This window comes from Paramormyrops kingsleyae, chromosome 6, assembly GCF_048594095.1.
Source record: "Paramormyrops kingsleyae isolate MSU_618 chromosome 6, PKINGS_0.4, whole genome shotgun sequence".
NCBI lineage: Eukaryota > Metazoa > Chordata > Actinopteri > Osteoglossiformes > Mormyridae > Paramormyrops > Paramormyrops kingsleyae.
In genome coordinates this window covers 21,684,896-21,711,188 of record NC_132802.1, presented here as the reverse complement: position 1 = coordinate 21,711,188, position 26,293 = coordinate 21,684,896, and the positions used below count along the sequence as shown (strand labels likewise).

Below are 26,293 nucleotides of genomic sequence, written 5' to 3'. Positions count from 1 at the left end.
GGAAACGGTCATAGTGAAGGCAGCAACCGGGAAACCTTGGAAGGTGGTAGGACTGTGCGACATCCATCATTCTGCTTTAAAACTCATTAGTGGGTACCTTGTAACTTAACACGTTTCCCCCCCTTCCGTGTTTTAGATTTAAAATGAAAATAATGTAACACTGAAGGTGATTTGTTGATTTTCACCAAACTTTACCGCTGTGAAATTGGTTTTATATTCGATAATCGCTAGGTTTTTGCCATCTAAACGCCAATATCTTCCTGAACATTACAGTAATTCCTTTCAGATTAGGCTCAGTATGTAAAGTAAAATGAGGGGAACATTTCGCAGTTTTAGTTAGCCCCACATTCTCCAGCAGTATTAATAAAAAATACAAAGAAAGACCCGAATATCATTCTCCTTACACAAAACTGCCGGAAAACTTAGGGACCGTCGTAAAAGTGCAAAACCGGTCACCAAAACACCACTTGTATGTGATTTACAACCGTTTATCAATATTGCAGTTAGATAAATTGTAATAACAACTTCATCAGTTGTTTGTGTCCTATAACCATGTAACAATATTGTAGTTGGATAAACTGTAAAAACATTTTCAAGCCAGTCAACATTCAACACAATTCATTACATTTGTCAGCTCCCTTTTAATCTTTCCCTTTTAATCTTTAATCTTTCACACCATTTGCCTTCAAAAATAGCAATTCTGCATATCTTGAATAGAAGAGGATTTCAGGACAGTTATTGGTGATTATTAAATACAATTATTAGAATGAGTCCTTCATTTCTCAACATATTGACATCAAACCATATAAGCTGTGTTCTTCAGCTCACTCTCACACCCACTTTCCAGTGGGTGACCTATAACCTATTATTAATATTTCGGTTGGATAAATTGTAATTACACTGTAATCAAAATTAACAAAAAATTCCTTTACAGAAACACTCACAGAAATGAACCATCTAGTCAGTTTTAGAAAAAAAAGGGTTATACAAGTTTTATTCACTATTACAATCCTGGACCGATAACACTGGTATACAATGATTTTGGTGCCAACGATGTCTGAATGGTTTTATATTAAGTTTATGGTGCTAATTAAGAATATGACTTCGGTTTTGCCAGATTGACTCTAGTTTCTGCGTTGCAAGAATATTTTTATTTTAGTTACAACTAGTAAGGAAACAGTCTAACATAAAAGAAATTAAAAATATCTAACAGTCACAGGAAAAAGTTATGTATGATTTGATTAAATAATACAGTATTAATTAGTTATTGTTATTAATGTCAATGCTTCAAAAAAAAGTACTGTGGCTGATTGTAAAAGACGACTAATGTCTACGAAGTGCGATGCGACCTTTGTAAAAAAAAAAAAAGTCATAAAACTGGCAACAATGGGCTCTAGAGCCATCGACTCACATATCAGGGGAGAGAAGCACAAGCATTTTGTCAAAAGTTGGACAACAACTGTCCCCATTCGTCCCCAGTTGTAAATAATTGGGCCCCAGTTGTTTGCCAGTCCTGTAAGTACAACCTCTACAGATAGGCCTACACCCGCTTTGGCAGTGTCTCCGGATCCCACGATAAGCAATGCCTTCAGTACATTCTCCTCAACGACACACTGAAAGCAGAAGTGCTATGGGCTTTGCAAATGGTAAGCCGACATCACTCCTATACGTCCAGTGATGACATTCACACTGTGGTGAGAAATTTTCTGGGACACAGTTAGTAATTGTATGAAGTTGTGGCCTACGTACCCTTCACAGCTCATTCAAGACTGGTTTTGAAGTGTGGATGGTGGAGAAAGTGCTCAAAGCACTACATTTTCTTTTCCACTCTGCACCAGCCAGAAGAGAGGACTTCACAGCTGCAACATCATCCAAGATTCCCTCTACCTTTCTGTGGCCATCGATGGCTCGAAAATTTGCCAGCTGTCAAACGAGCATTGGAAGTGCCTTTATTGTAAAAATAAAGGGCCTTTATTGTGAAAAATTTGACTGCATCTGTGAAGCCCGAATGGATCCCCTTCTTCTGGCCAAACTACATTTTTTCATAGAACTACCAGAAGCATTTCAACCATTTCTGGCTAAATACCAGACAGGTGTTCCCATGATGCCCTTCCCTTGGAAGGACTTGGCAGATTTTATCTGGGTAAATATTCACCACCACAGTAACAACAGTAATAAATGAACATGCAAACATGCACATGTGAACTTTAATTTTATTTTCAGACTCCTTCAACGCTTCATCATTCATTTCACTACCTAAGACGCTGTTAAAGAGTCAAAAGACAGACCAAAAGTTATTGCATTTGTTATCACACACAAGTCACATTGGGGGAATGCATTATTTTCATGGATGTCCATTATCTCAAGAACTAGAACCAATTCAGCAAAAGTAATGTGCTTTTTGAATTCAGCACCCTCAAAATACCCTAAATCCATTCAAAAAACCTTGGCAACTGAAAAAAAAAAATTTTGTAGACCTGTCTAATGTACATTTCTGGTAAAATGGCCCTCAAACTAATAGATATATATGGACATTTGGGCTAATTATCATCTCTGTACTGCCTATAGTTATTGAATGTGTGTGCCCTGTTTTGAGCCGGCAAACCATCCAGGGTGCATAGCATATGCTCTTTACCCCATTCCACCCCCCCACCATGACCCTGACCAGGGTAAATGGTTGGAAGATGTATACGGTCCTGGTCCACTATTATTGGCCGCCATGAAATTTAAGTGCAATGTGTAGAATATTTTCTCAAAAACAAACAAATCTAGTGAAACAGCTATGGTCTATAGCCACTCATGTTTGATACAGTAGGCTCAAAAATCAAGAGTGTCACTGCCATTTTTTTAATTATAGGAGGAATAAAACTGATAAGTGAATGACATCAACTGCATTACACAGCATAGCATATGAGAACCTGGCAAGTATAAATCTTATTATTTTGGCATGACATGTATAATAAAGTACTCGCAGATAGCCAATAACAAAATAACAGCTGTTTTTTTCTTAAATTGTAATCATAACAGCAATATGAATTGATTGAACTGATATGATTAGATGACTTTTTCCACTTTTGAGGGTTTCAGCCACCTAGATGGAAGGTGTTACATGTAATAGTAAATTGCTAAGAGTTTTATCTTAAAGTAATTCTGTGTCAGTATTTTAAATAAGAGATCTGTATTAGTTATTCACTAAGGGTCCCTGAGAAATGTTACCTACGTAAACAGCATAGTATCAAAAATCTGAACTGACACTGTATAAGCTTCTGAAAGCCAGGAATTGTCCAGTGTATATTCATATAAATATGCATTATAATTTACCCTCTACTATGTTATAGCTATGGTAGATTTGAATTTTGAAAACATATTACCCCCTACCAGATTCTACAAAAAAACTCAAAATAAAGTTTGAATTACCAGGAATCAAAATTTCCTGTTAGGGCCAAACTTCATGAACAATGTCTTGGAAAACCTTAGTTGCACTTTCACATTCTGTGTTCTTTGATCTTCCTGGTATCTGTATAATAGAAGATTATAACAAAAAATAAGAAAGTGAAACATTGTCAGTCTTCCAGTCGCAGAAGCAGTAGGAGTGTATTTATTTCATGGTATTAAGGAAAATTAAGAATTAAATGGCACAATTAGTAAATTGCCTTAAACTGTTTGCTAATGATGAAGTGTTTAACTACAATGATGTGTTGTATCATGTTGACATATCAAACTGCACTAAAATCCAATCTCATAAGATGAACATATTGCCTACATATGACCAATCACATATGTAATTAGGAACCTAAGCTATAATTGGCTTAACTGTCTCAGTTTTATTTTGTATTGATCATATCAACATGGTTTAGACTGCTCATAATATTCACAAATGCTACAGATTTGAGCTCTTTCTCTCACCTGGTTGCACACAGCCTGTCCATATCGAATGAAGGTAGCAAAATGCTCGCAGTTCAGTGCGAACAAATTGTAGTTGAGCTCTTTGTGCAGCAAGGCATCTCGCCTCTGTCGCATTTCTGCTATTAGGGACGAGGTTCGTGCATGTCGGTTGTTGCTGATCATGACCTGTGCACCAGTGGGCACATTGACCTCTGACAGGAGCTGTCGCCGTATCTGTGTCTCTCCCAACAGGAGGTCACCACACACGGGGAACATGGTCTGCAGTGACTGGCGGAGCCTTTTCTTTAGCTCTCCCTCATCTACAAGGAAGTCATTTGTTATTTCAGAGCATGTGCATGTGTCCGGGTGCGGTGTTTTTCGCAATGGTTAATCCATATTTGAAAATAAATTAATATTATTTTTAAATTCTGTTCCAAATTTGTGCTTGAATCAATGCTATGGCTTAAGATTGTATACTTCTGCAGTGCAGCTAGGAAGCTACATTTATACTGGCCATTTTTGAAGAAGTGCTGCGTTATTTTTTTGCTCATGGAATTCTCTAGAATAATAATAACAAACCCAAAATACACAAAATGAGCAAGGAAGTTTATTACCTGGACTTTGTTAATAATCTATGAAATGTAATGAGAATTTTCTGTCCTGGGGTGCAATGTGTGAATCAGCGGGTTAGGAATTGTGCCCATGTTTGGAAAATCAGTGGTTCAAATCCCAGGGCCAGCAGACAGATGCTGCCGTTGGGCCCCTGAGAAATTCTCTGCTCCAGGGGTGCTGCACGCTGGCTGACTCTGCACTGTGACCCCCCCCCCCAAGCTTGCTCTCACCTGCATGTGTGTCTTTCTGCACAAGATGGGATATAGGTGAAAGACAATTTCCCCACAGGGGTGACTCTATTCTATTCATAAGTGAATAACATGACCTGAAAGTAGGTATCAGTCACCGGTAAGTGACTAAACAATGCTTGTTAATGGAGATATGAAATCATTCATGTTCTGTGATCTGTAAATTAAAATCTCAAACCTAAAGTAAGCATCATATTACATTTTTACCAGATTGAGTAGGGCCTGAAAAGGGTGACATTTGAAAAATCGTACAATACACAAATCATGTCTATTTAACTTCTTCAAAGTATAACTTGTTAGAATATATGTTTATTTATTATAATCATGATATTGTGCAATGTTGTGTAATATTTTTTAAAACAGAGGTCCAACATTGTAATATTTATTACCTGCTACAGCAAAATGTATAATGTATCCATCTTCATCATATATACCCCAATGTGAGTATCCAATGGGGTAGGAAAATTCTATTAAATCTCCAAACTGGGCGGTAGACACAACCTCACTAACCTGTAACAAAAACCACAATGTGTACAGGCAGGACTCCAACTTGATTGTCTACATTTTCCAGTCAGGTTTTAGATCCAGTCTGACAAGTTTGCAGCTTTTCATATCATCATTTGTTGGTGTAAAAGTTACGTATTTGTTAAACTGCAATATACAGATGGCTTTATGGGACACAGACAGGGGTACAGTCTGGATGGCAGTCTGTCACAGACCATGAATTTAAAAATTCATTTTTTCTTTTGTCTTAAATTCCTATAGTTATTTGTGGTCTCAAACATCAGTCAAGTTTAAAAATAGGTATTAATTTGTGAATTAATCCAAATTAAAATTGATTTTTTTATAAATAATATAGTTTTCCTTTTAATCATACAGTTGGCCAGAGAAATATTTTTACCAATATAGGACAAGTTGCCAACTTTGGTCAGCTAGCTGGAGTGTGATTTTCAATTCGAGACACGTCTGCGCATATGTTAACATGAAACAGTTTTATTACATGGTAAATAGTGTGCAGGGTTTGCAAACTGCCCCAACGCTTTTGACGTAGCTAATTTTAGAGTTATAATGGAATAACATAAATTTGTCGTACGATTTGTTGCGTGAGAGTTGGTAACCCTGATAGTGTACTCATAAATGTCTAAACATGACATTCGGTTTAAGTCCTGTAATAAAATCCATTAACGATTCCTGGACTGTAATGTTAACTACAATCGATCCAACAGCACACGTTTAAATAACTTAAAATAAATGAATTAAGAAAGTGGAAATGCTTAATACCTGTTGTTTGTAATCCATTTCCCCGGGAGCTAAGAGTCACAATCTTGACTGTAGGGTGTGAGCTAAGGCGAAGAAGCGAAGAAACGTAACCGTGACGAACCCCGGTATCAGACAGTCAACAGGAGGCTAAAGATAAAACATTTGCACTTAAGTTTTTCTGCAGATCGAGTGGATAACAATTCATTTTTTTAACACCAATTACCCAATGAAAAATAAATGTAGTTAGTAGCAACTTCTATTTTATTTTAATTTTTTATTTTAAATGATTCTGACTCGTGATGCCAGACTTAACAATGAATAAAAGATTTACAAAATGAACTAAACATTTAATTTCCACCGCCAAACGCGCTTAACTGGCAGGTCCGGCACAGCTTACGTCCATTTCTAGGGTAGGAAAATATTGTAGAACTCAAATGAACTACAAGTAGCATGCACACTTCTTAACGTATAGCATGAAAAATGCTGTAACAAAAACCAGCCCCGCTGGCTGCACTTGTCGACATGCCCTGAATTTATAGGCTTTGTATCCAAGTGCATTTCTTTTACACTCTTCGTTCTGTACGTTTACCATACTGCAAACGTTTTAGAATTCTTTTATTATCCGTTTAACTGATAGTATTAATCGATTACAATTCTTATCAGTTATCGGTTAAACAGTGAACACCCCATATATTTAACAGTATAAATATATTATAGTATAAATTTACTGATAACACTTAATTTGAGCAGTAAAAATTGCGGATTCTTTTTGTGTGATTTTAGATCATTATTTATACTAGGGGTTTTATCAGTACATGAATAGTATGATTGGTATGCGGTATATGTGTGTGTGTGTGTATGTGTGTTTTGTGAATAATAGTTGCTTTTTATTACTTTTGCTGCCCCTCATTCTACAAACCCCTGCTCATCTTCTAAAGCTGTAGCATTTAATCTGTAATTATAGTCTTTTGGGGATGAAACATTTCTCAGGACTGTACCAAAATCTTTCCCTGGGATATGATGTGAATACAGAACCGCTCTGTTTATTGGAAACAATATATTAAATAGTATGATATACAATTATCATTTATTTGACCTCCATCTGTAGGTTGCAGCCTATTTAGCAGCATTTTAATTGTGCACATGTGTTGACATGTTAACATTGTTAAAAATATAATTTCATATCGCAATCAGGAAGCGATTCCACGGATACATTTCCCGTTGTGGCAGAGCGTGCAGGTGACGTCAGAGTCGGGGCGCGCACGTCCTGTAGCCAGACCCGTCCTGCGAAGGTGCAAGAAGTTTTTCTTCCGAATTACTTTGCGAAGCAGCTTCACAGGATCAGGGGGTGCGTTCCCCCAAAAGCGCCTATTAGCAACCATTCATCCATTCAGTCGCATGGTTCCAACTGCTTTTGGGATACGTATCCCAGGGTGGGTTAACTCCGCACTCAGATATTCTCTTTCGTAGCTTCCTCTGTTACTCGAAGTTTGCCAACACATTCTCATTAATGTCGTACTGGGAAAAAAACTCCCACCGTTGCATTTTCTTCCGACAGCCTTTCTGTTTGCTAAGTCTGTTATATTATCGGCAGCATCCATTTGATCTGAAAGTAAAAAGCATTTTTCCTACCATTTCTAGTGAGATACTGTACTATTTATATCCACGTACGGTGGCCATGTTGGATTAGACAGGAGCAATCGAATGAAGATGATGAACCAGTTAAACACCAGTATTCACTAGGACCCCCTCAAAACTTTTATGGGTTAAAGTGACAGTTCGTGTTTTACATGAAGGCTTATTTCGGATGTGTCTGAATTCAGGGGTTGCATGCTTCTAAGGCTGCATTTGAAGACCAAATGTGTCACAGTGGCACAATAAGGCCATCATGTTTCCAAAGCTCCTTCAAATGCCTTATTTTTTTTGGCAAGGTCTCAAGATTTATTGTGTGAAACTACAGATGACATAATAATTTCCAGCGATTGGAAGGTTGCTGGTTCAAATCCCATGAATGGCAGAAGTGATTTTATTGTGTTAGGCCCTTGAGCATGGCCCTTAACTTGCAATTGCTTTGTCTGGGTATAATGTGAACCTATATCCAGCCCTGCAAGCATGTCCTCTAACTTACGTGGAAAACTTGGGGGTTGGTTGCAGGATTGGCACCCCAGCTACCAGAAAAAAACTTGTGCTATTTCTTTCGAACTAGTGTGGTGCTGAGGCATCACCTGCTGCATGCCTGCACTCAGGTTCTCATCCCTGAGGTGGTTTGTCATGTGGTTGGTCCGGTAACGCGCTGTAATCAGTGCATGCTCCATACCTCCTCCTCAATACATGATTCTAGAAAAAGGTCTAAAAACGCCCCCCTACCCCATCCCTGAAAAAAAAAATTTGAAATAACTATTGACAGTACAGATCTGAAATTCTGGACATTTGCTGTTAGGAAGTATATGTTCCCCTGGAATTTTGTAAGCAAACCTGAGGTGGACAAGTGGGCAGTTTTTCTTAAATCTGTTGAACCAAGATGGAATGACCCATTGAAAAAGTAGTTATCAATAAAGGCTGGATGGATATTTTACAGAATCATATTACAGGCTCAGTTGTACTTGTCAGTTTATTCAGTGAAATATACACAACTTACAAATTCTATACAATCTTTCCACTTTTTGCACAATAGATGCAATCTTGTAATCTACTCACAAATGACCAGTCCTAATATAATGAATTAGGTGATCTAACATTATTCTTTTGCATGGGAATCTAAAAGAAAAGAATTAGAATAAAGGTTAAGTAACATTAAATATATATATACACACACACACACACACACAGCATTTTAGCATACTCACTCTCCCCTAAAATTATACTCTGTAAAAAGAACACCTTTATAAATATAGATCACACAAATAGTCAAAAAAGTGTTCATTGTTCATAACCGATTTGTTATTATATTTCCAGTAATACTTTAAAGTGTCTTGGTTTTACTTTCCAGTGTGTGTCTGCATCAGGTACCAACTATTCCTGCATCATTCTGCACAGTGAATAACTGACTTTTGATCCGTTCTGCAAAATCGCTTTTACATTAAGGCATACAAAGCAGCTTAACTTGTACCACCGTTATCCCCACATCCACAAAGCAGCCAGCATTTTGATAAGTTTTTAGAAAAACCTTAAGTTCATAACAGTGATTGCCTATTATTCATTAAAATAACATAAATACCAATACAATAACATAAAGGCTTATGACTTTTTTATTTAATATGCTTTTTTCAGCTTAGAGCAGACAATTCTACAACTGTATTTTATTCTTCTAATAGACTTATCTTTTATTTTTGTAATTACCTGTCTAAGCATACAGATATGCAGACCCCCAAAAATGTCGAGCAGTCCCTCCAGGATTTCATGACTCATGATTTCATGATCACAGAAATTAACGCAAGATCAATCAAACTTGGCAACGTTTGCAAGAGCTTGCACTTTTTCAAATTTACTGACGTTTTACTGCAACAAATGGCCAAATCAACATATTGCTTGCATTTAGACCATGACACATCCTTTGATGGCATAGTATTGTGCTTTCATGTGTTTTTGCTAGGCTCCGCTTCTGGGAAGATGAGCACAGCGAACACATTTCATTTGCCAAAAAGCTGAGGCATTGCAAGTTACGTTGAGCCATTATACAGAGCAAAGATGAACATAGTCTACATAAAGTAAACAATGGACACTGGAAATTAAAGTATAGATTTTTCTGTCAATGCATTTGACTGTGCCAGAGATTGGAATAACTCACGGCCAAACTTAAGTGGAAGGTAACCAACTTTTAATAATATAAACACAGAGCCCAGGCTCAGGGGAAAACCAGTGACCAGGAGAGAGCTGGACGAAACCAGACATGCTGTACTGCCCACAATATAAACCTGTAACGTAACCAGCCTAATAGTAGATCACTGCTGCAGACTTCATTTGCTGCTAATGTTGAATTGAGAGTTTATTTTACAAAGACTTAACTAACTGGAACCAAAAGATAGTATTTTCTGTTTGAGGGTCACATTTCTTTTGGCTGGTTATTAGAATTTGACATATCAGACATTTTTTCCATATATAGTCTTCAAATAATGCACCAAAAGTCAAACAATTTGGATTTCATTTTGCCCAATAGGAAATTGAGCTTCCATGTGTGAACACATACACCAATGAGCCAAAATCTTACAACCACCGCCAAGTGAATAATATTGATCATCTCGTAAAAACAGTACATATCAAGGACAGTAAGCTATCATTCAGTACTCGTCGTCGAAATGTTAAATGCAAAAGAAATGGGCAGAAATAAAGATATGAGTGACTTTGACATGATTGGTCAGAGTATGTCCGAAACATTAAGGCTTGTGGGGACTCATCGACGTGATTTGTAAATAAAGGCTATCCCATGTGGTACAAACCTACAAGGGCACTGTGGCACAAATGACAGATAATTTCAATGATGATCATGGGAATAATGTGTTATGACACACAATGCATAGGGCCCTGCTGTATAGGGGGCTACGTAGCTGTGGATCGGACTTGTCGGTCCACCGCATCCCACAGATGCTTGACATGTACCTTCATCCACGTGACATAAAATGGGATTCGTCGGACCATTGCACCTTATGACATTGTTTCAAAGTCCAGTTTCGACACTTGCGCGCCCACTGTAGGGGCTTTTGATAGTGGAGAGGGGTCAGCATGGGCACTGTGACTGGCTCGCAGCTACAAAATAGTGAGTTAGCGTGTTCAAATTAGTTTACCAATTCATTGACCCTGGTAATACCAGATTTATAAGTCATCTTGCCTGTATTATCATATTCAAGTAATATCCAGCAATCTCATTTCATTCCCTGAACAGAAACCTTAAATATGGTATAGCACTAAGACTGATCATTAAAAAAAACTAAAACTATGAAATGAACATTCCACTGATATGATTATTCAATAAGTTAATTCAAGATATACAACCATTAATCTCAGCTGTAAATGGCTGCTTTAAAAATTGCACAATTTTACTGCCCTTACAGTACAAATAACTATATTTCTTCAGTCACATATAAAATCTACTAAAGTAAAAAGTGAAATGCTTAACAATTCCTTTATATTCCTTAAGAGATTCCTTAAGAGTTTGATAGATTAATGTTTTACATATTCTAATTTGACTCCAAACATAATACACCTATCAAGGAACTACACCCCAAGTACCAAAAGGATGTACATGAAACGTGAATTATATATATTCTCCTGTAAGAAAACTTTTGACACTTAAACCTTCCATCAGGTTTGGCAATAATATCCCAAGACTGATGTTTCTTTTCATCTAATGCATACCTGCCACATTTAGGTTTCAAAATACAGTATGGGGGTGGGTAAGTCAGCAAGTAAATAAATAACCAGATTTATTTATATTTTTGCTTCTATTTATGTTATGACAAAACATCATTGTCATGGGCACTATCCTGGTGATTTGCAGATATAAATGGAAACTGTTCCATCCAACTCTGCTTAAATTTGCATATGCATCTGTTTTTTCAGTGGAGCGTCATCCTGCCCTGATATTTTGACACCCGCTAAGTTAGCTAGCTAATTCATTCAGCATTCAGCTGGCCTGCGCAGACAGCTGGCCTGCGCAGACAGCAGCCGTGAATTGCCAAGATGTGGATTTAGATATAATATAAATTTAATACAAGACTTATTTATCCATGTATATGACAATTATTCATAATAAAGTTTAAGGGCCATGAAAATTACGGGAGTTTCCTAGGAGAAACAACAAAATGTGTGGGTGCCAGGAGATGGCCTTGAAATACAAGAGAAACCCCAAGAAATAGGAGTGTTGGCAGGTATACTAATGGGTGAACTGGTACAGATGGTTTTGCAGTGCTCCGGTGCAGCTAATTTATTGACAGGTATTATTTTGTTGCCATGTCAGAATTTTGTTGAAGTCTGTATTTGGTAATTTATGCCCATGAAAATACTCAGCAAAAGCTGCCATGAAAATACTTTTGTGAATCAGATATTTTTTTGGTAAAGCTGAACAAAACGAGATTATCAGCACGATGTCCATAAAGTTGGTTAAGACCAACTGAAGGGGAAAAAAAGCAATACGATGAGCAGTGGTTGGCTGGACAGAAACGTAAACCACAGAAAGAACATCCACTGAAGAAAGTCATGGCTGCTATGTTCATAGAAGGAAAAAGAAATAATAATAATAATAATAATAATAATAATAATAATAATAATAAAAGTCCTGGTAGTCAAAACTTGTGTTCACAAAAACTGAAAGGCACAAAGAGGATCAAGGTAAGTAACTATTTTCAAATTTGATTCAGAATGAAAGTATAAGTAATGGAGACTATGTATCAGCAGCCTTTGACAAAAAGGTAAAGGAAAAAAAACATGTTGGCGAGGACCTGCTTACTACGTCATCCGAGCTGCTGCGTGACTAACCAGAGGTTCTTTATCCTTGGCACCATCCACACTGTACTTGAGCCTCCTCTTCCCCTCACTGGTTATATTAACCGCAGCCTGATGACCATGACTTCCGTTTGCAGCACCATCTCTATCCTCTTTGACGTTCATTTCTTCAGCTTTGGCTAGAGTGGGTATGTTTTGTTTTGTCGGCTGGGTCTTCTGGGACGGTTTGTACGGGTCATCACCAATGCTCACTGACAGGTTTGTGTACAGTGGCTCCAGCTTTTTGGAAAGCAGTTCATAGGTGAGTGAGCTGAGGCCATCTGAGCGCCAGTTCCTCCTGGTCCGAGTCAAGAGATCAAACCTGTTAGGAGTGAGTGGTGGTGGACAGTGTGTTAGGGAGAATGAAAGAATACGACACAAGAGCATAGCAGGTATCTTGAGATAATTTTGCTGCTAGCAGTTTTTCCACAGGGATTTCATATATTTATATAAACCAAAATATTCTGAAATAAGGCTATTCAGGTTACATTCAAGTTGAAGCAGGTACTGCAGCAAAGCCTCTCTAGGGACTTGAACTTACAGATTTTTGGCTAACAGCACCTCTACTGGATAAGTAGCCTTAAAATAGATGGATGGAGAAAGATCATTTTAATGGCAAAGATTTACATAAAGATGCGAACATCATTCTAGACTTATCAATACAGAAGAGTCATAATATATCCTGTTAAGATACTTCAGAGAGTTGCACTTGGCTGAAGAACTCTCTGAAAAAGAAAAAATACCCAAAAGTCTCTCAAAAAAACCTATGAAGATGTCAGGATGGAAGATGCCTCAAAAGACATGCGGGATAGTTACATGACTTCAGAAATGTGTTCTGAAAAACTGTGCAAACAAAACTATGTCTCTGTGCAAAGACAATTATTTCTGTGTAATTTCAACATTATTTAACACAAGTGCCACCTGCCTCCATTTGAAGCTCACTTCCTGTTGATAAACAGTGGTGATGTCATACACGCAGAAAGCTGTCTGAATTTTGCCTTATTCAGAACATGCGACTCGTACCTGCGTGGGTTCTCCTCATTGCCCTTGTCACCCTTGTGCTTAATCATTTTATAATGTCCAACTGTCACCGGGGGTCGAACTATCTTCATCCCCGACAGACGTATTCTGTAAACGGGTGTCAACAGAACAAGAGCAAAAAAAAATAAAAAATAGGAGGGGAGACGAAGAAAACGACAAATTTAAAGAAATAAAAAAAAAAATGAAAAAGCCAAAACAAAGGATTTCTTCAGTAAGTAAAAAACATACCAAAACCAGTTGGTTGGATTATGTAAATGAGAGAAGAAAGGGAAACATACTTGATTAGATACTGTGTACAAGAACCCAGGCTACATGCTCGTGGTGTTGGGAAGATGACTGCACTACAAATGAGTGGCTACTCCACAACTGTTAACACCTGACACAGCTATGATCACCCCATCTCCCCTAATTCCTTGCATCTTCTACACTGAGAGTCCAGGGGAACACCAGGGTAAACTTTTATCAATTTGTCCAGTTACTCCACTTGCAGTTTTAATCAGTGCAGATAAACTTGGTAGAAATGAAAACTACATCAGTCCAATCAATTAGTTTGATAAGAAGGAACAAACTATAACTGTAATGTTAACTATAAATAATCACAAAATACAACTGAGAAAAACACGAGCTAAAGCTACACCTCTGTTGATCCAGCTAGATCTTCCATTCCAGGGCTGCCCAATCCTGCTCCTGAAGATCTACCACCCTGCAGAGCTTAGCTGCAGTCCTAATTTATCACACCTTATACAGATAATCAGACCCTTCAATAAAATCTAAGCATTACAGCCAGTTATGCTGAAGCTAAGCTGGCTCCAGGAGCCAGGCTGGGCAGCCCTGATCTACTCAATCCTTGGGGCTTGAACTTTTACGTTACCCATTTCCAGCACGACTCCGGTATGTCAATGGATGTGCTGTGTAATGTGTACCTTCAGCAGTCAGCTCTCAGCACTGAACATAAGTTCAGTAACAGAATATTATGTTCATTAATTCATCCATACATGCTTATGATGATCTACTATGCAATCAAAAAGCTCAACTTTATGGATTAGGCCAGGGTTCCTCAAATCTGGACCTCGATTCCAAATCCAGGCCTTGTTTTCAGTTCTCCCAGGTAGTTAGTTTAATAATTACTAATTCTGATTGGTCAGAGGCTTCACACCTGACTGACAGGTAAAGGAAGGCTGGAAAACCTGCAGTGCTCGGACCTCGAGGACCGTGATTTGAATAACCCTGGATTAGACCATCTGATTCTTCTACACTTATACTTGCAGGTGTTCTGAAAGTTGGTAAATTTCAGAGGGAAAGTCAGATTGGTGAGTATGAAGATAGGATAAGATAACACACAGGGGAATGGGGATTAATGGAAAGAATTATTTACAAAAAAACCCTACTCCATCAGGCTACTTACATTCCCCCAAGAAACTCTTTCTTCACTCACCCCCCACCAAGTTAATCATATCTGCTGTCTTTCTGTATCACATTTGGCAAGTTGCAACAAGCCCCTTACCTGGCTGCAATGTCATCATCCTCCCCACCCCATCCCCAGTACTGGTTTGGGAAGCCGTTCATTCTGAGGTACTGGTCAGGCGTTACAGCAGACACCCCTCCAAAATACTGAGGATACGGCAACCTGCATCAGGGGGTAAAGTCTGAGCTTGCTGCAGTGATTAAACATACAGTGAACTGAAGCAGTGCAGTTAGAGCACCAGAGATTTAATAGTGACCTGTATCCAAATTTGTCCATGGCGACAGAGAGGTGCGTGGGGTGCTGGGCATGGCAGGTGTAGATGTTGTGGTCATTCTCGGGCAGCAGGTCAACATCATGCAGAAAGACACAGCTCCATTCCCCATCTCGCAGGGCCTCACGCACCCCGACATTCAGCAGTTTTGCACGGTTAAATGTCGAGTTTCCTGCCTGGAGACAGTAATATTTCTCATTACAATATTAACTCACAACCCAGAAACTGCAGGTTCAGGTCCTTGGAGAGATCTTCTGAGGTAACCATGAGCAAAGTACTTAACCTGAATATCCATCTCAACAGATGTTTGAAAGTGCTAATTGCTTTTCTATGACTATATTTAAATGGTCAAGATAATGCGCGTTATTAAATTTTTTTAAATGATGGCAATTTATACTAGCATTACAATTTACAACCATACTAACTAGCTCTGGAGGAATACTATTCAATGAAAAAAAGGGCATTCATCTGCAGACATACAATGAAAATCTCACATTATTATAAGACCTCTATAGATGTCCTAACCCCTACATTATTTTCCTTGGATTTTACGCCCTTACTATGTGAGGAAAGGGGGGCAATCGTAAGTGGCAGGGAGAGAGAGAGAGAGAGAGAGAGAGAGAGAGAGAGAGAGAGGCAGACCTGGTGTACCACATAGATGCCATAATGAAGCTGCTGCCTCTGCAGGAAGGGATGCAGATGATAGAGCAGAGCACGTAGGTGCGACAGCCTGTTCCGGTAGGGGACCACGATGGCCGTGTGGTGACGGGGCTCACAGTCGGGGGGACTGTAGCGCCCCCCAGGGAACACCAGGGGGTTTTTCTCACTAATCTCATCCAGGGACAGAGGGGAAGACAAACGCACAGACACAGGGCCCACTAAAGCAAGGAAAAGAAAAGCGAGAAAGAGAGAACCAAGGTATTATGAGCTTCATACAGAAAGGAAAATCAGAAGATCAGGAGAGTCAACACAGAAAATTAATTTAGTACTTGTACACATATGCCTGCATTAGGGGTCACATGAGTGGTAGCAAAGGTTATTTCTCATCTGTGCTTGCCTCATGGTGGAATGAGCTGCCAGACAACATTCACTCATCAGATACCCTCTTTACTTTCGAGAAACCCAAAGCCTCTCTGTTCCAGGAATACCTCTGCTAGTCTACAATGCCCCATGTTCCACAGATGCTCTCCTGACTGCAACAGCTGAGCTGGTGGGTAAAACCTGAACTCTTAAACTCTAGATCTCTAGGTTTCACCAATATAAAAAGATCATGATTATGTCTTCTGTGGGGACTGTCCTTCCAATGTTCCTGGCAATTTTGTATGTCAGAAATATTTAGTTATAATAGAGTTGGAGGACAGGATTTGCGCATTGGAATGGCGCTTTAGAACCATATTGAATAAGCAGTTTGAGGGATTTTTAGATACCGTTCAATTGGAGCCGACAGCCAGCTTAGATCTGGCCACAGTCCCTTGTGCCATGACTGTCTAGGTCACGGTCAGATGTGGGTCTAAGAGCTCTAACCAACACAACACAGTAAGCTGTTCCACTTAACAATAGGTTTTCTGCTCTCAATAGCACATCAAAGTGGAAAAGATGCTCATAACTGGAAACTCAATTGTAATAAACATGAAGAGTTTACTTTAGGTAGTGGCAGAGATGGGCAGTATTTCAATTAAATGTATTTAAAATATTGATTCAACTACTTTTGAATATTTGTAATTTGTATTTTTGTTGGACAGAAAAAAATTTGATGTAATCTGTAACAAAATACTTGGAGAGATTGTATTTTATATATTTTAAATACTTAATAAAATATGTCATTTTATTTATTTATTTTCTGTCATTTTAAGAATCTTCATCACCTGGCTTACAGACTTAGATCTTATCAGTCTTTGGCTAGATGCAAGTAAGTCATGTGACCCAGAACCGGCCAATCCTATAGGCGACATAGGCAGCCGTCTAGGGCCCCTTCTAAGGGGGTGTCAACTTGTCAGCCAATTTCACTCTGCCTCAGACACAGGGCGCCAGCGGTGATGCTTGCCTAGGGCACCACATCAGCAAGGACCGGTAATGACAGGATTCATCCTGCTGGGCCCAGGTTGCTCATTGTGAACTTCGTTTTTCCATGACCAGTAATCCAAGCAAAGCAGCCACTTTGGTGATAAGTCAGGCTAGCTACTTTTGTTCCTAAGGACAAAATTAATTTCTATCAGCTAAAAGTTTCTTCTTTGAATTTTGGCATATTTGGCACTATACTGTAAGACAAAGCAGGAAATTCACGCCTTATAATAATTAATCTAAGAAAGCTGACCTTAGAGCCCCAAAGGTTTTTTTCTCCCTAATTGAGTTTTTGGTTCCTCTGCTATCTTCTATTCTGGCTTTCATTCTTTCTTTTTGTTTCACCTTTTCCCTGTTTCATGTGCCTTTCTGTATAAATTGTGCAATAATGGATGGCCAAACACTCTTGTCAAGTGGCTTGGATCAACCGTTATTAACGCTGCTCTATAAAAATTATTTTTTTTTGCCTGCTGATTTGAACAGTTGTATAGTTAGGTCCTTGCTTTGTTTCAAAGATATTGTGTAGCTCGTGCTCCAGCAGTACTTACATGAGTACCTAGGCATTCATTGGAAGATCAGCCTAGCTACAGTAATGCCTAAACGACTCCTTGACAGCTGTGTGTTTGTAATGTGCTATTTGCCTTACTGCACTGCTTTGGGCAAAAGTGGCTGCTAAATAAAGTAAATGTATATATAAACCATACAATTACAATGTGGGCCATGCGGCTATGCTGAGTCCCATGTGTCTAACGTGCTTCTAACAGATAAATAAAGTAAAATAACTAAAAAGATAAGAGATAACCCTACCTTTCCTGGTGGAGAAAGCTAGTCAGCACATTACAGATTACAGCAATTACTGTGACACAAGAGATGAAAAGTACAATAAGAAATTAAAAAGTATACCTAGTAAGGGTGAAAGCAGGGGGCAGTCTCTCCTAGGTTGAGGATTCCCGGGGGGCCCCGTGTATCCAGACAGCAGGGCCCCGATCAGGCTGAGATTGGTGTACACGTCATGAGGACGTGAGTAGTCAAACTCTGGTTCAGAGGATCGCACCAGGACCGACACAAGGCCACGGAACCCACCCAGGGAGAAGTAGAGCACGAAGGCAAACTGGAAGCCCACCAACATGGCCAGGGTGCAGGGGGAGTCAAACATACGACCAAGACACAGCATGGTGCCTAGGAGGAATTACAAAATGGTAGAGCAGGCAGGTTGATGTCTGAGCTTTTCCAGAAATACGAATAAAACTAAAACAAAGTGATTTAAAATGTTGCAAGTGGTTAAGGGGTTCAAATGTTAAAAGAGGTATTTTGTTCATAATTATGTAGTAAAAATATGAGTCAATGACATTCAGGACATGAGTGAGAATAAAGATGACAAAAGAGAACAGGACACAAAATTACAAAATATTACTCAGGAAGGGAAATAGCAAGAGTAAAGGCTAAATCAGCCACATAGCACATTATTCAGCAGAGCTGGATGTACAAGGAGCACAGGTAATCCAGCAGATATGGGGCACTGAAAGAACTCTAAGGAAGAGGGGGAAAATGAAAAAATTAAACGTAAATCATGTATTAGATTGACACGACAGTATTACATACCACACAATACAAACACTTTCTACATTTTTTCCCTCAAACACACCTGTTGCCAATGTGATGGCTCATTCCAGGCTTTTCCAGTCCAGATCAGTCCAGTACAGACAGCGTTACAGCCAATTAACTGACTGGTGGAGGTGGTAAGACCTCAGCTCCCACACCCTTAGTCTCATGTTCCAGGCTGGAGAAATAAGATATAATATTATGATATACAGTTGCTGTAAAACAAGGACCATCAAATTGGGGTAATTTAAATGTGAAAGAAATCAAAGTTTTAGATTCACAACAATCAAATCAGACTATGTTAAGGAATTTTACTTGTAAACACAATGGTTTTCTTTTTTCAATCCTTTGGATAGTGGCTACAAAACATTTTTCTATGTGTACTTCTGCATAAATACTAGAATACTACATCTCAGTTCTGGTGTTAATCAGACACCAGTTAATAATGACAGCTGTACAACTTATGTTTTATTATTACTACTATTAGCAAGCATACGTACAAAATATTTGTCTCACTAGACTACAAAAACAAAAAAGTCATGAAAAAGTAACACTACAAAAAGTTTAGACTTTTTCAAAATACAGATATTTGATCATTTCAACAATATTGCCACTTCTTGGCCATAGTCATGGTATCATTGTGTGTGATTGCATCTGTGATGACAAGGCCATTTATGGGGGCTGTCAGGATATATTCTGGAATGGCCCAGTCAAAGTTTGGATACAAATCCTATCGGCCTGCTGTGGGGGGTTTTCATAGGGTGTACTTACTTTTTCACACGATTGTTTATTGCACACCATACTAGGGATGTTATTATGTAGCTCCTGGATATGCCTCCCATCAAGCATTCTAGCATTCATAATGTTGGCTACAGTTCATTTTCTCAGTTCCATTATATTTTCTTCTCTTTGTGCTTTTAGTAATTTTTGTTATTGTGGTGTGTTGTTCTGTGTCTGGTTACATACCTGTTCTGTTGCATTTGTTTTGTTCACTGTTATGGTGATGTCGTACACTGATTACCTTAGCATTTGCACCACGTTTACTGGTAGTTTCTACCAACCATAAAAGAGTTCACTTCATAATGGTTTTCATTCCCAATATGGAGATCCTTTGTGCACGCTTCAGAAGAGGGATTGCTACTGTTTGAGGGAATTAACTGTTGCAGCAGCAGAGAGACAGGGGTTGGAATATCTGGGATAACTGGGAATTGAGTATCATGCTTCTTCTGCTTCCTGGGCTGGCTGACTTGAGGAAGATCCATGAAATACCTCCTTTCTCCATGGCTACCTGATGGACCTAGCACCGGCCACTCCCTAATGGGCTACACTCACAGTAGCGGTTACTCCAGGATTGCTGGTGATGAATCAATGCAATGGTATCAAATAAGCTGATACTAGTCAACAAGACAACATGGTTGGCCCCACACACACTTGCAGGCTAATCGAAGCAAGTCCCCAGAGCACCACACTTTAGCTCCTGAAGTACAACGGGATCAGGGCAGCGGAACCACACCTCATCCAGATACAGGTGGACGGAGAACCCAGCACACTGTGCACCAAATTCTTAAATTCTTGTAGACCTGTCTCACCAGAACAGTGGGGCTCTCGCTATAGCATTGGAGAAATGCTTCTGAGGGGCCAGCCAACCAAACTGGCACCACCAAGAGGGAGAGAGCCTGGGTTCATGTGCAGCCAACCTGCGGTAGCCTATCCCTGGATTACAGTGGCTGCTCAGGAGGGGCTGGCACTCCACGCATTCATGCAGATACTCACACCAGACCGGCTTCGGCGGCATGTCCACCTCTTCACCCACAGACCCTCACGATAGCCCTGGTGGAGGCAGAGATGACAAAGGTCACTTCATTATAACTTCACAATAATTCAGCAACTGAATGAATGAATGAATGAATGAATGAATGAATACCTTTATTGTTACTGCACACATACAATTGTCACTGTACAATTTCAATGAGATTGAGTTAGCAACTTACATACTCATTGCTATAGACCGTCAATTAAATAAAAATAGAACAAAATGAGATAAAATCAGACTAATGTGGTTCTGCACTAGAACTAATAAAGTACTGAAAACAGTAATTGAACATTTAAATAACAATAGCATAAACAGTATGCACAATATACATAATAAGCAGTATAAACAATAAATGACAGTAAAGACAGTAGCAAGAGTGCAAGCCTGACAGCGGTAAATAGGACAAACAGCTCAGATGTGCAAAAAAATAAAAATGCAGCAAGTCCACAGAGTCTGTGCCAGATTAGGGGGGGAGCTTGGCGAGTTGGCCGTGCCTCACAGTCCATGACACTGCGCTTTCCAAACCAGTGTCAGTGACAAGACTGACATCTGCCAAGCCCGAGTGACACGGGCTGTGTGGTGGGCTGATACTGTATTGCATCGCTGTATACACAATCTCCATATCAGTTTAACAGAAAGAGGAGTGTGTATTTTTGACGGTATTAAAAATAATACCTTTGGGATTTCTAAATACTGGGGCATACTGTAATACCACCATAACTCCAAAGCCTAACATAAACTAGTAACATTATCATCATCACATATTATGTACTGTACATAACTGTATGCCTATACTTTTATATGACTGGACACATAGTACGTTTATTTAAACCAGCATCAGTACAAACACCTAAGTAATGCGTTGCACTATGACGTTACAACAGCAGTCAACTCCCTTATAATCGAATCCTGTTTGCGGTCAGTTTTTGACCAAAACATAGTTATGCGATGCATGACTGTATAAGGCACACATACGGTGCGTAATTTACACAATAACTAGACACATATGAGGACAGGGCAGGAACTTGCACCTCCTGCCCTGTTTTCTAATCTTGTTTCAACTGATAAGTTGAAGATGGCCTGTTGTCTCATAACTGCAAATAAACCTGAAGCTGTTGGTGAAAGGTCAATCAAATGCACTGGTAAAGAAGATCTAAGTGACAAGACACTTGAGAACTTTTAGCAGGCGAGCATCACACTTCTTTTTTCATGTCCTAAATCTCAACAAATCCTTTCTGGCCACACCTGCAGAGCAATGGCCGCAGCTGGAATCATAGCAGCATGCAAAGAAGGTTGCTTTTTCACTTAAAGCTGCCAGTGACTCAGCAGAGCGCGGCATTGCACCTGCAACCGACTTCAATAGCTCACTAACCAAACGAAAAGAAGAAAAGCGATACCTGTTTCAGATGGTCTCAACGCAAACAATTCCCGGACTCATAGAAAGCTACACTCATTAACCGAACATATTCAACCCAACAGCACAGTGCTGTTCACAGAACAAAACATATCATAACTGAGCTCACAGTTAATATTCATAATTTGCATTATTAGCTGGAAATAGTCTGTTTTTTATATGATTGTGTGTAACCTTGAGATGTTTTGAAGATTGCATGGCATATGCAGAATCTGCACTTAGCTGCAGTGGTTTTGTTTTTCATATTTCTGATGCGAAAATTAAATTTGCAATCTTTAGTCACTGTGGGGCAGTATTATATATATATATCTGCAGCCTGGTTCTTCTCTGTTTCTCATTAATGAAGGGATTCTTCTTTCACTTGAGCATCCTACGATTCATGAGAAACATGTCAATTTAACAGTCATATCTGCCATTAGAAAGTTGCCTCTGCCCTTTACCTGGCTGGTTTTGGGTCGTTCCCAGTGTCTCTCGCCTCAGTTTGTTCTTGTGTACTGCTGTCTTAGAAATCTTGAACCTGGAAGCAACCTGCAGCTCAGCACAGCCTTCTGCCAGCAGAGCCACGATTAAACCAGGATTTTAAAATGCAGATTTGTTTAAAAATATAGAGTGGTCTCTTAATTACATATATGGCTGTGTGTGTGTGTGTGTCTATTATACACACACATACATACATACACACATATGCATACTTTATTTTAGAATATTCAGAAAATCATCTCATGCCCCACAGTTGGAGAACCACTAACCAGACTGCTGTGCTCCCAGGATGGTATCTGAGCCTCCCTCTCCATCCTTTGCTGCCACCTATCGCTGCTGTTCCAATTTTGCACCAATTTGTCTCAGGTCTAGATTTTCAGGTGTACCCTTATAATGTTTTTTTTGTTAAGCTGTGTGTATGTGTCTGTCTCTCTCTCTTTTCAGATCCATGTTCCAGGAATTCCAGTTCCACTCCATGTTGTATACTGTCCCGAAAGTCAAAAAACCTCTAACAAGTGTCAAGTCCGACACACAAGAAGCTGGTGCAGTGTAGTGTAAACTATGCCGAAAACTTAAGTAAAACTGGAACTACTATGAACTAGGGTTATCACAATACTACAATTTCAAACTTGATGCTGATACCCAGGAAAATACTCAATGCTATTTTCGATACCACCGAGACCCGTCTACTGTGCCGCAGTGAACATTACCCTCTAGTGAAGCTGCGAAGAAGAAGCCACAAAATAAGATGCTTGGGATAAGAAGCAAAATGGATCGCAAGCTGCAAATAAGTAGCTAACTCAAGCCACGTGTGACTTTGCCATTACTTCAGGTGACATAGGCGACCATGTATAAGAAACACAACAACAACCAGCGACCGCACTGAGATAGCACAGCCATACCTCACCCATAGCTCCGCGCACTGGACCATTTCAATTAACAAATATTTGTATTGCATTTTCTTTTTCATTTTGGCAGGATTGTGTGCATAGACTTTGAAAACTAAATAGCAAAGTGTAGATTGTATTTTTATTTTATCCTTATCATTTTCATTTCCTTTTTGGCAGGAAATACTTCCCATATATTTCACCACTTGAAGCATTACAATCCAGTAGAACATGCATAATACACATATTTACAGTCACGAACACCAGTAATTGGGGTTTTCACTTTCAATCTTAAGAAATACAGGACAAATGGTGTCCCATACTGGTTAAAAATGGGACACAGCATTTTATTTTTCACTGTAGTACAGGTGACAGCTCTACCAGCAATGTCAAATCCATTCCCTGTAACAAACAGCGAGGTAGTTAGAGAAAATACCTAGTATAAATCTGTACTGTTGGTATTTTGTAGTGTAACGCTGTACGACAAAAAAAGTTTATTTTTGTATGATTTATTATATTATACATTAACACTAAAGCCAACCGATAAACTGGCGTGCCAATATTATTGTCTATTATGAGCTAATTGCAGATAAATCAGAAATGGCATTTATAACAGCCAATAAATGACAACTGAAATGAAACGGAGACACAGAAGACGGATCCTTCAACCATGTTATGAGTGTTGTCATTGTGTAGTTTGTCCACCAGAGGGAACACTGCAATTCCCTTGTAAGTAACACGTGCTTGGAACATACATTTAACTCCTATCAAAACTTTAAAATATTTTGTCGTACTTTTCTTCAAAGTACTATTTATGACAATATAACAGATTGATTTTTAAACTCTAATATGTCATGTTATCTTAGTGAGGACTTTTAAATAACAGCACACAAATCTTAGAGAAAATCTTTGTTTATGTTACATGCTTCTGAAAAACAAAATGACTAGTCCTACATTATCAGTTCTTAGATCCTCAAATATAGAAATCAGTATCAGGAAATCCAGTATTGGTTGGGCTGCAGTACATACATAAAATTTGTATATTACATATATAATGTGCCACCACCACCACAACCTCCCCCCCCCCCCCCCCGCCAACAAAATGATGATGTGGGCTGCATAGTTGTAAAGCTTGAGAAACGTACAACTCCAAATATACCCAAAGTTTTTGATCTAACATTTTAGCCTACAACCCCCCAAAAACAGCATCAGGTCAGGGGCTAGGGGCCATATCACTCACCCCTACACAAGTTATTGTGTGGAAGAAAAGATTTGCTACCTAGAGGTGTAGAAAACAATCCATATATCAAAGGGAAATTTTAAATGAATGAATGAAATTTCTTAGCTCTAGAAACTGTGTGTGTAGTTCACATGCCAAATTTAATCAAAATCAAAACTGGTGATATGGTGAATTATAATTAAAGTAAAGTAAACAAAGCAAGTAATCACAGTACACTGTACATCAAATGCTTTAGTGACACTGAAAACAGATTCTGGAAAATTTGTATATCTTTGTTTTAACAATAATGCATTAAGCAGTTTCAAATGAAATTCATTGACTCAGTGAAAGCAGTCTTTTGATGTGGACAACCTGTTGTTAATACTTGACCAGACACAATCACAAGACTGGATCTCATGCTATACCTTTAACTGGCTAGTTGTATTCCTGATATTAGAATAATAAAAAAACAATAAACACACATTAATTTAGATGGCCGGAAAGCTTCCGGTGTTTCCCATATGTTATTTCATAAGGGGCAATAGCCGGTTCATTTTGTTAAGTGGCTCGTACGCCATTGCATTACCGTGACCATTCCCGGTTTCGCCGTCTTGCACTTGCCATGATTCCCCTCAGCCTGCAAACCAGCCACAGCCACACAAGCTCGGCTGTTATCCCCCGTCGCTTGCAATTAATGCCGAGGCTTCGTAAATAAGCTAGGCCGTGGTGTCTACGACGCGGTCGTCTAACGTTTTTATTTATATATTTATATTATTGAGGGGGGGGGGCGACCGCCTAACGTGCACCTCTGGCAGGGACTTACCCATGCGACGCTGCCCGGGTCCCGTCACTCTCCCAAGGTACGTAGTCCTCGGCTGCAGGCACCTACCAACACCGTCCCGGCCGTTGTGCCCGGCCGCAGCGCCTCGTAGCGCCGCACTGCTCCCTCCGGAGCCTCAACCTTGTGACGTCGATTGATGTGCGGAAGAAACGCACCGGCGGGTGACGGAGACGCCGAAGCCCGTCGCATGTCGCCGGACGCGGACACTGTAGCCTATCTCTTGAAATTACTTGGCAGGTCTCTGCCACATAATTTAATAACGTAAGATCCCCTTTTGGAAGTGATGCCTCATGTGATGACGACGACCCGTGGAAATACCCAATAAAAACATAAAAATAAAAAGCTAAAAGCCCAGACTGTGTTTGTTAAAATGCTTTTAGAATCAATATGTTGATGAAAAGGAAACCGACTGTAAAACTCGAAATGCGTTGTAGATTGTTTAAAATGAAACGACAGTGTCGTCCTTCTTCGTCTTTTTCTTTATTTACGGAATTAATTGTAAATGATGGAGTACCGCGTTGAGAAAGCGGTCTGTCGTTGTAATCATCAACACGGGTCATCGCATTGGCATGTGTGATGTGTGACACATAGAAAGAAAGGCAATACAGACACATCTTTTAATTCTTTACAGCTTTAAAAACTGAATCATAAGTTGTGCCTGCTACTTAAAGCTTGATATTATTTATTCTTAAGCACCACTTAAGCAACACTATAGTA

The 26,293-nt window shown here is 39.3% G+C and overlaps 2 protein-coding genes and 1 long non-coding RNA gene across 11 annotated transcripts; 1 reads left to right on the top strand and 2 right to left on the bottom strand.

The window, feature by feature from the left end:
* Positions 1 to 7: 7 nt before the first annotated feature.
* On the top strand, positions 8 to 4,311 carry LOC140591640 (uncharacterized). Its single transcript, XR_011991905.1, has 2 exons — positions 8 to 89; positions 4,138 to 4,311. It is a non-coding gene; the product is annotated as an uncharacterized lncRNA (long non-coding RNA).
* Positions 2,196 to 7,694, bottom strand: LOC111842270 (phospholipase A and acyltransferase 1). Of its 9 annotated transcripts, none has more exons than XM_072712878.1 (5): positions 7,219 to 7,694; positions 6,027 to 6,088; positions 5,135 to 5,255; positions 3,907 to 4,205; positions 2,196 to 3,517 (listed from the first exon to the last, which is right to left on the bottom strand). In XM_072712878.1, the coding sequence occupies exons 2-5, from the start codon at positions 6,042 to 6,044 to the stop codon at positions 3,437 to 3,439; spliced, it is 519 nt and encodes a 172-aa protein (XP_072568979.1). In that variant the 5' UTR covers positions 6,045 to 6,088; positions 7,219 to 7,694; the 3' UTR covers positions 2,196 to 3,436. The 9 variants fall into 9 exon arrangements, with proteins under 9 accessions (XP_072568979.1, XP_023664454.1, XP_023664457.1 ...); XM_023808686.2 differs by lacking the exon at positions 7,219 to 7,694 and adding an exon at positions 6,403 to 6,486 and having other exon boundaries at positions 6,027 to 6,152; XM_023808689.2 differs by lacking the exon at positions 7,219 to 7,694 and adding an exon at positions 6,403 to 6,471.
* Positions 7,695 to 8,598: 904 nt separating this feature from the next.
* Positions 8,599 to 26,061, bottom strand: b4galt3 (UDP-Gal:betaGlcNAc beta 1,4- galactosyltransferase, polypeptide 3). The gene is made up of 9 exons (XM_072712873.1): positions 25,559 to 26,061; positions 20,696 to 20,752; positions 18,966 to 19,100; positions 18,224 to 18,499; positions 15,902 to 16,137; positions 15,245 to 15,435; positions 15,028 to 15,150; positions 13,506 to 13,610; positions 8,599 to 12,804 (listed from the first exon to the last, which is right to left on the bottom strand). The coding sequence occupies exons 4-9, from the start codon at positions 18,492 to 18,494 to the stop codon at positions 12,447 to 12,449; spliced, it is 1,284 nt and encodes a 427-aa protein (XP_072568974.1). The 5' UTR covers positions 18,495 to 18,499; positions 18,966 to 19,100; positions 20,696 to 20,752; positions 25,559 to 26,061; the 3' UTR covers positions 8,599 to 12,446.
* Between the last annotated feature and the right edge of the window lie 232 nt (positions 26,062 to 26,293).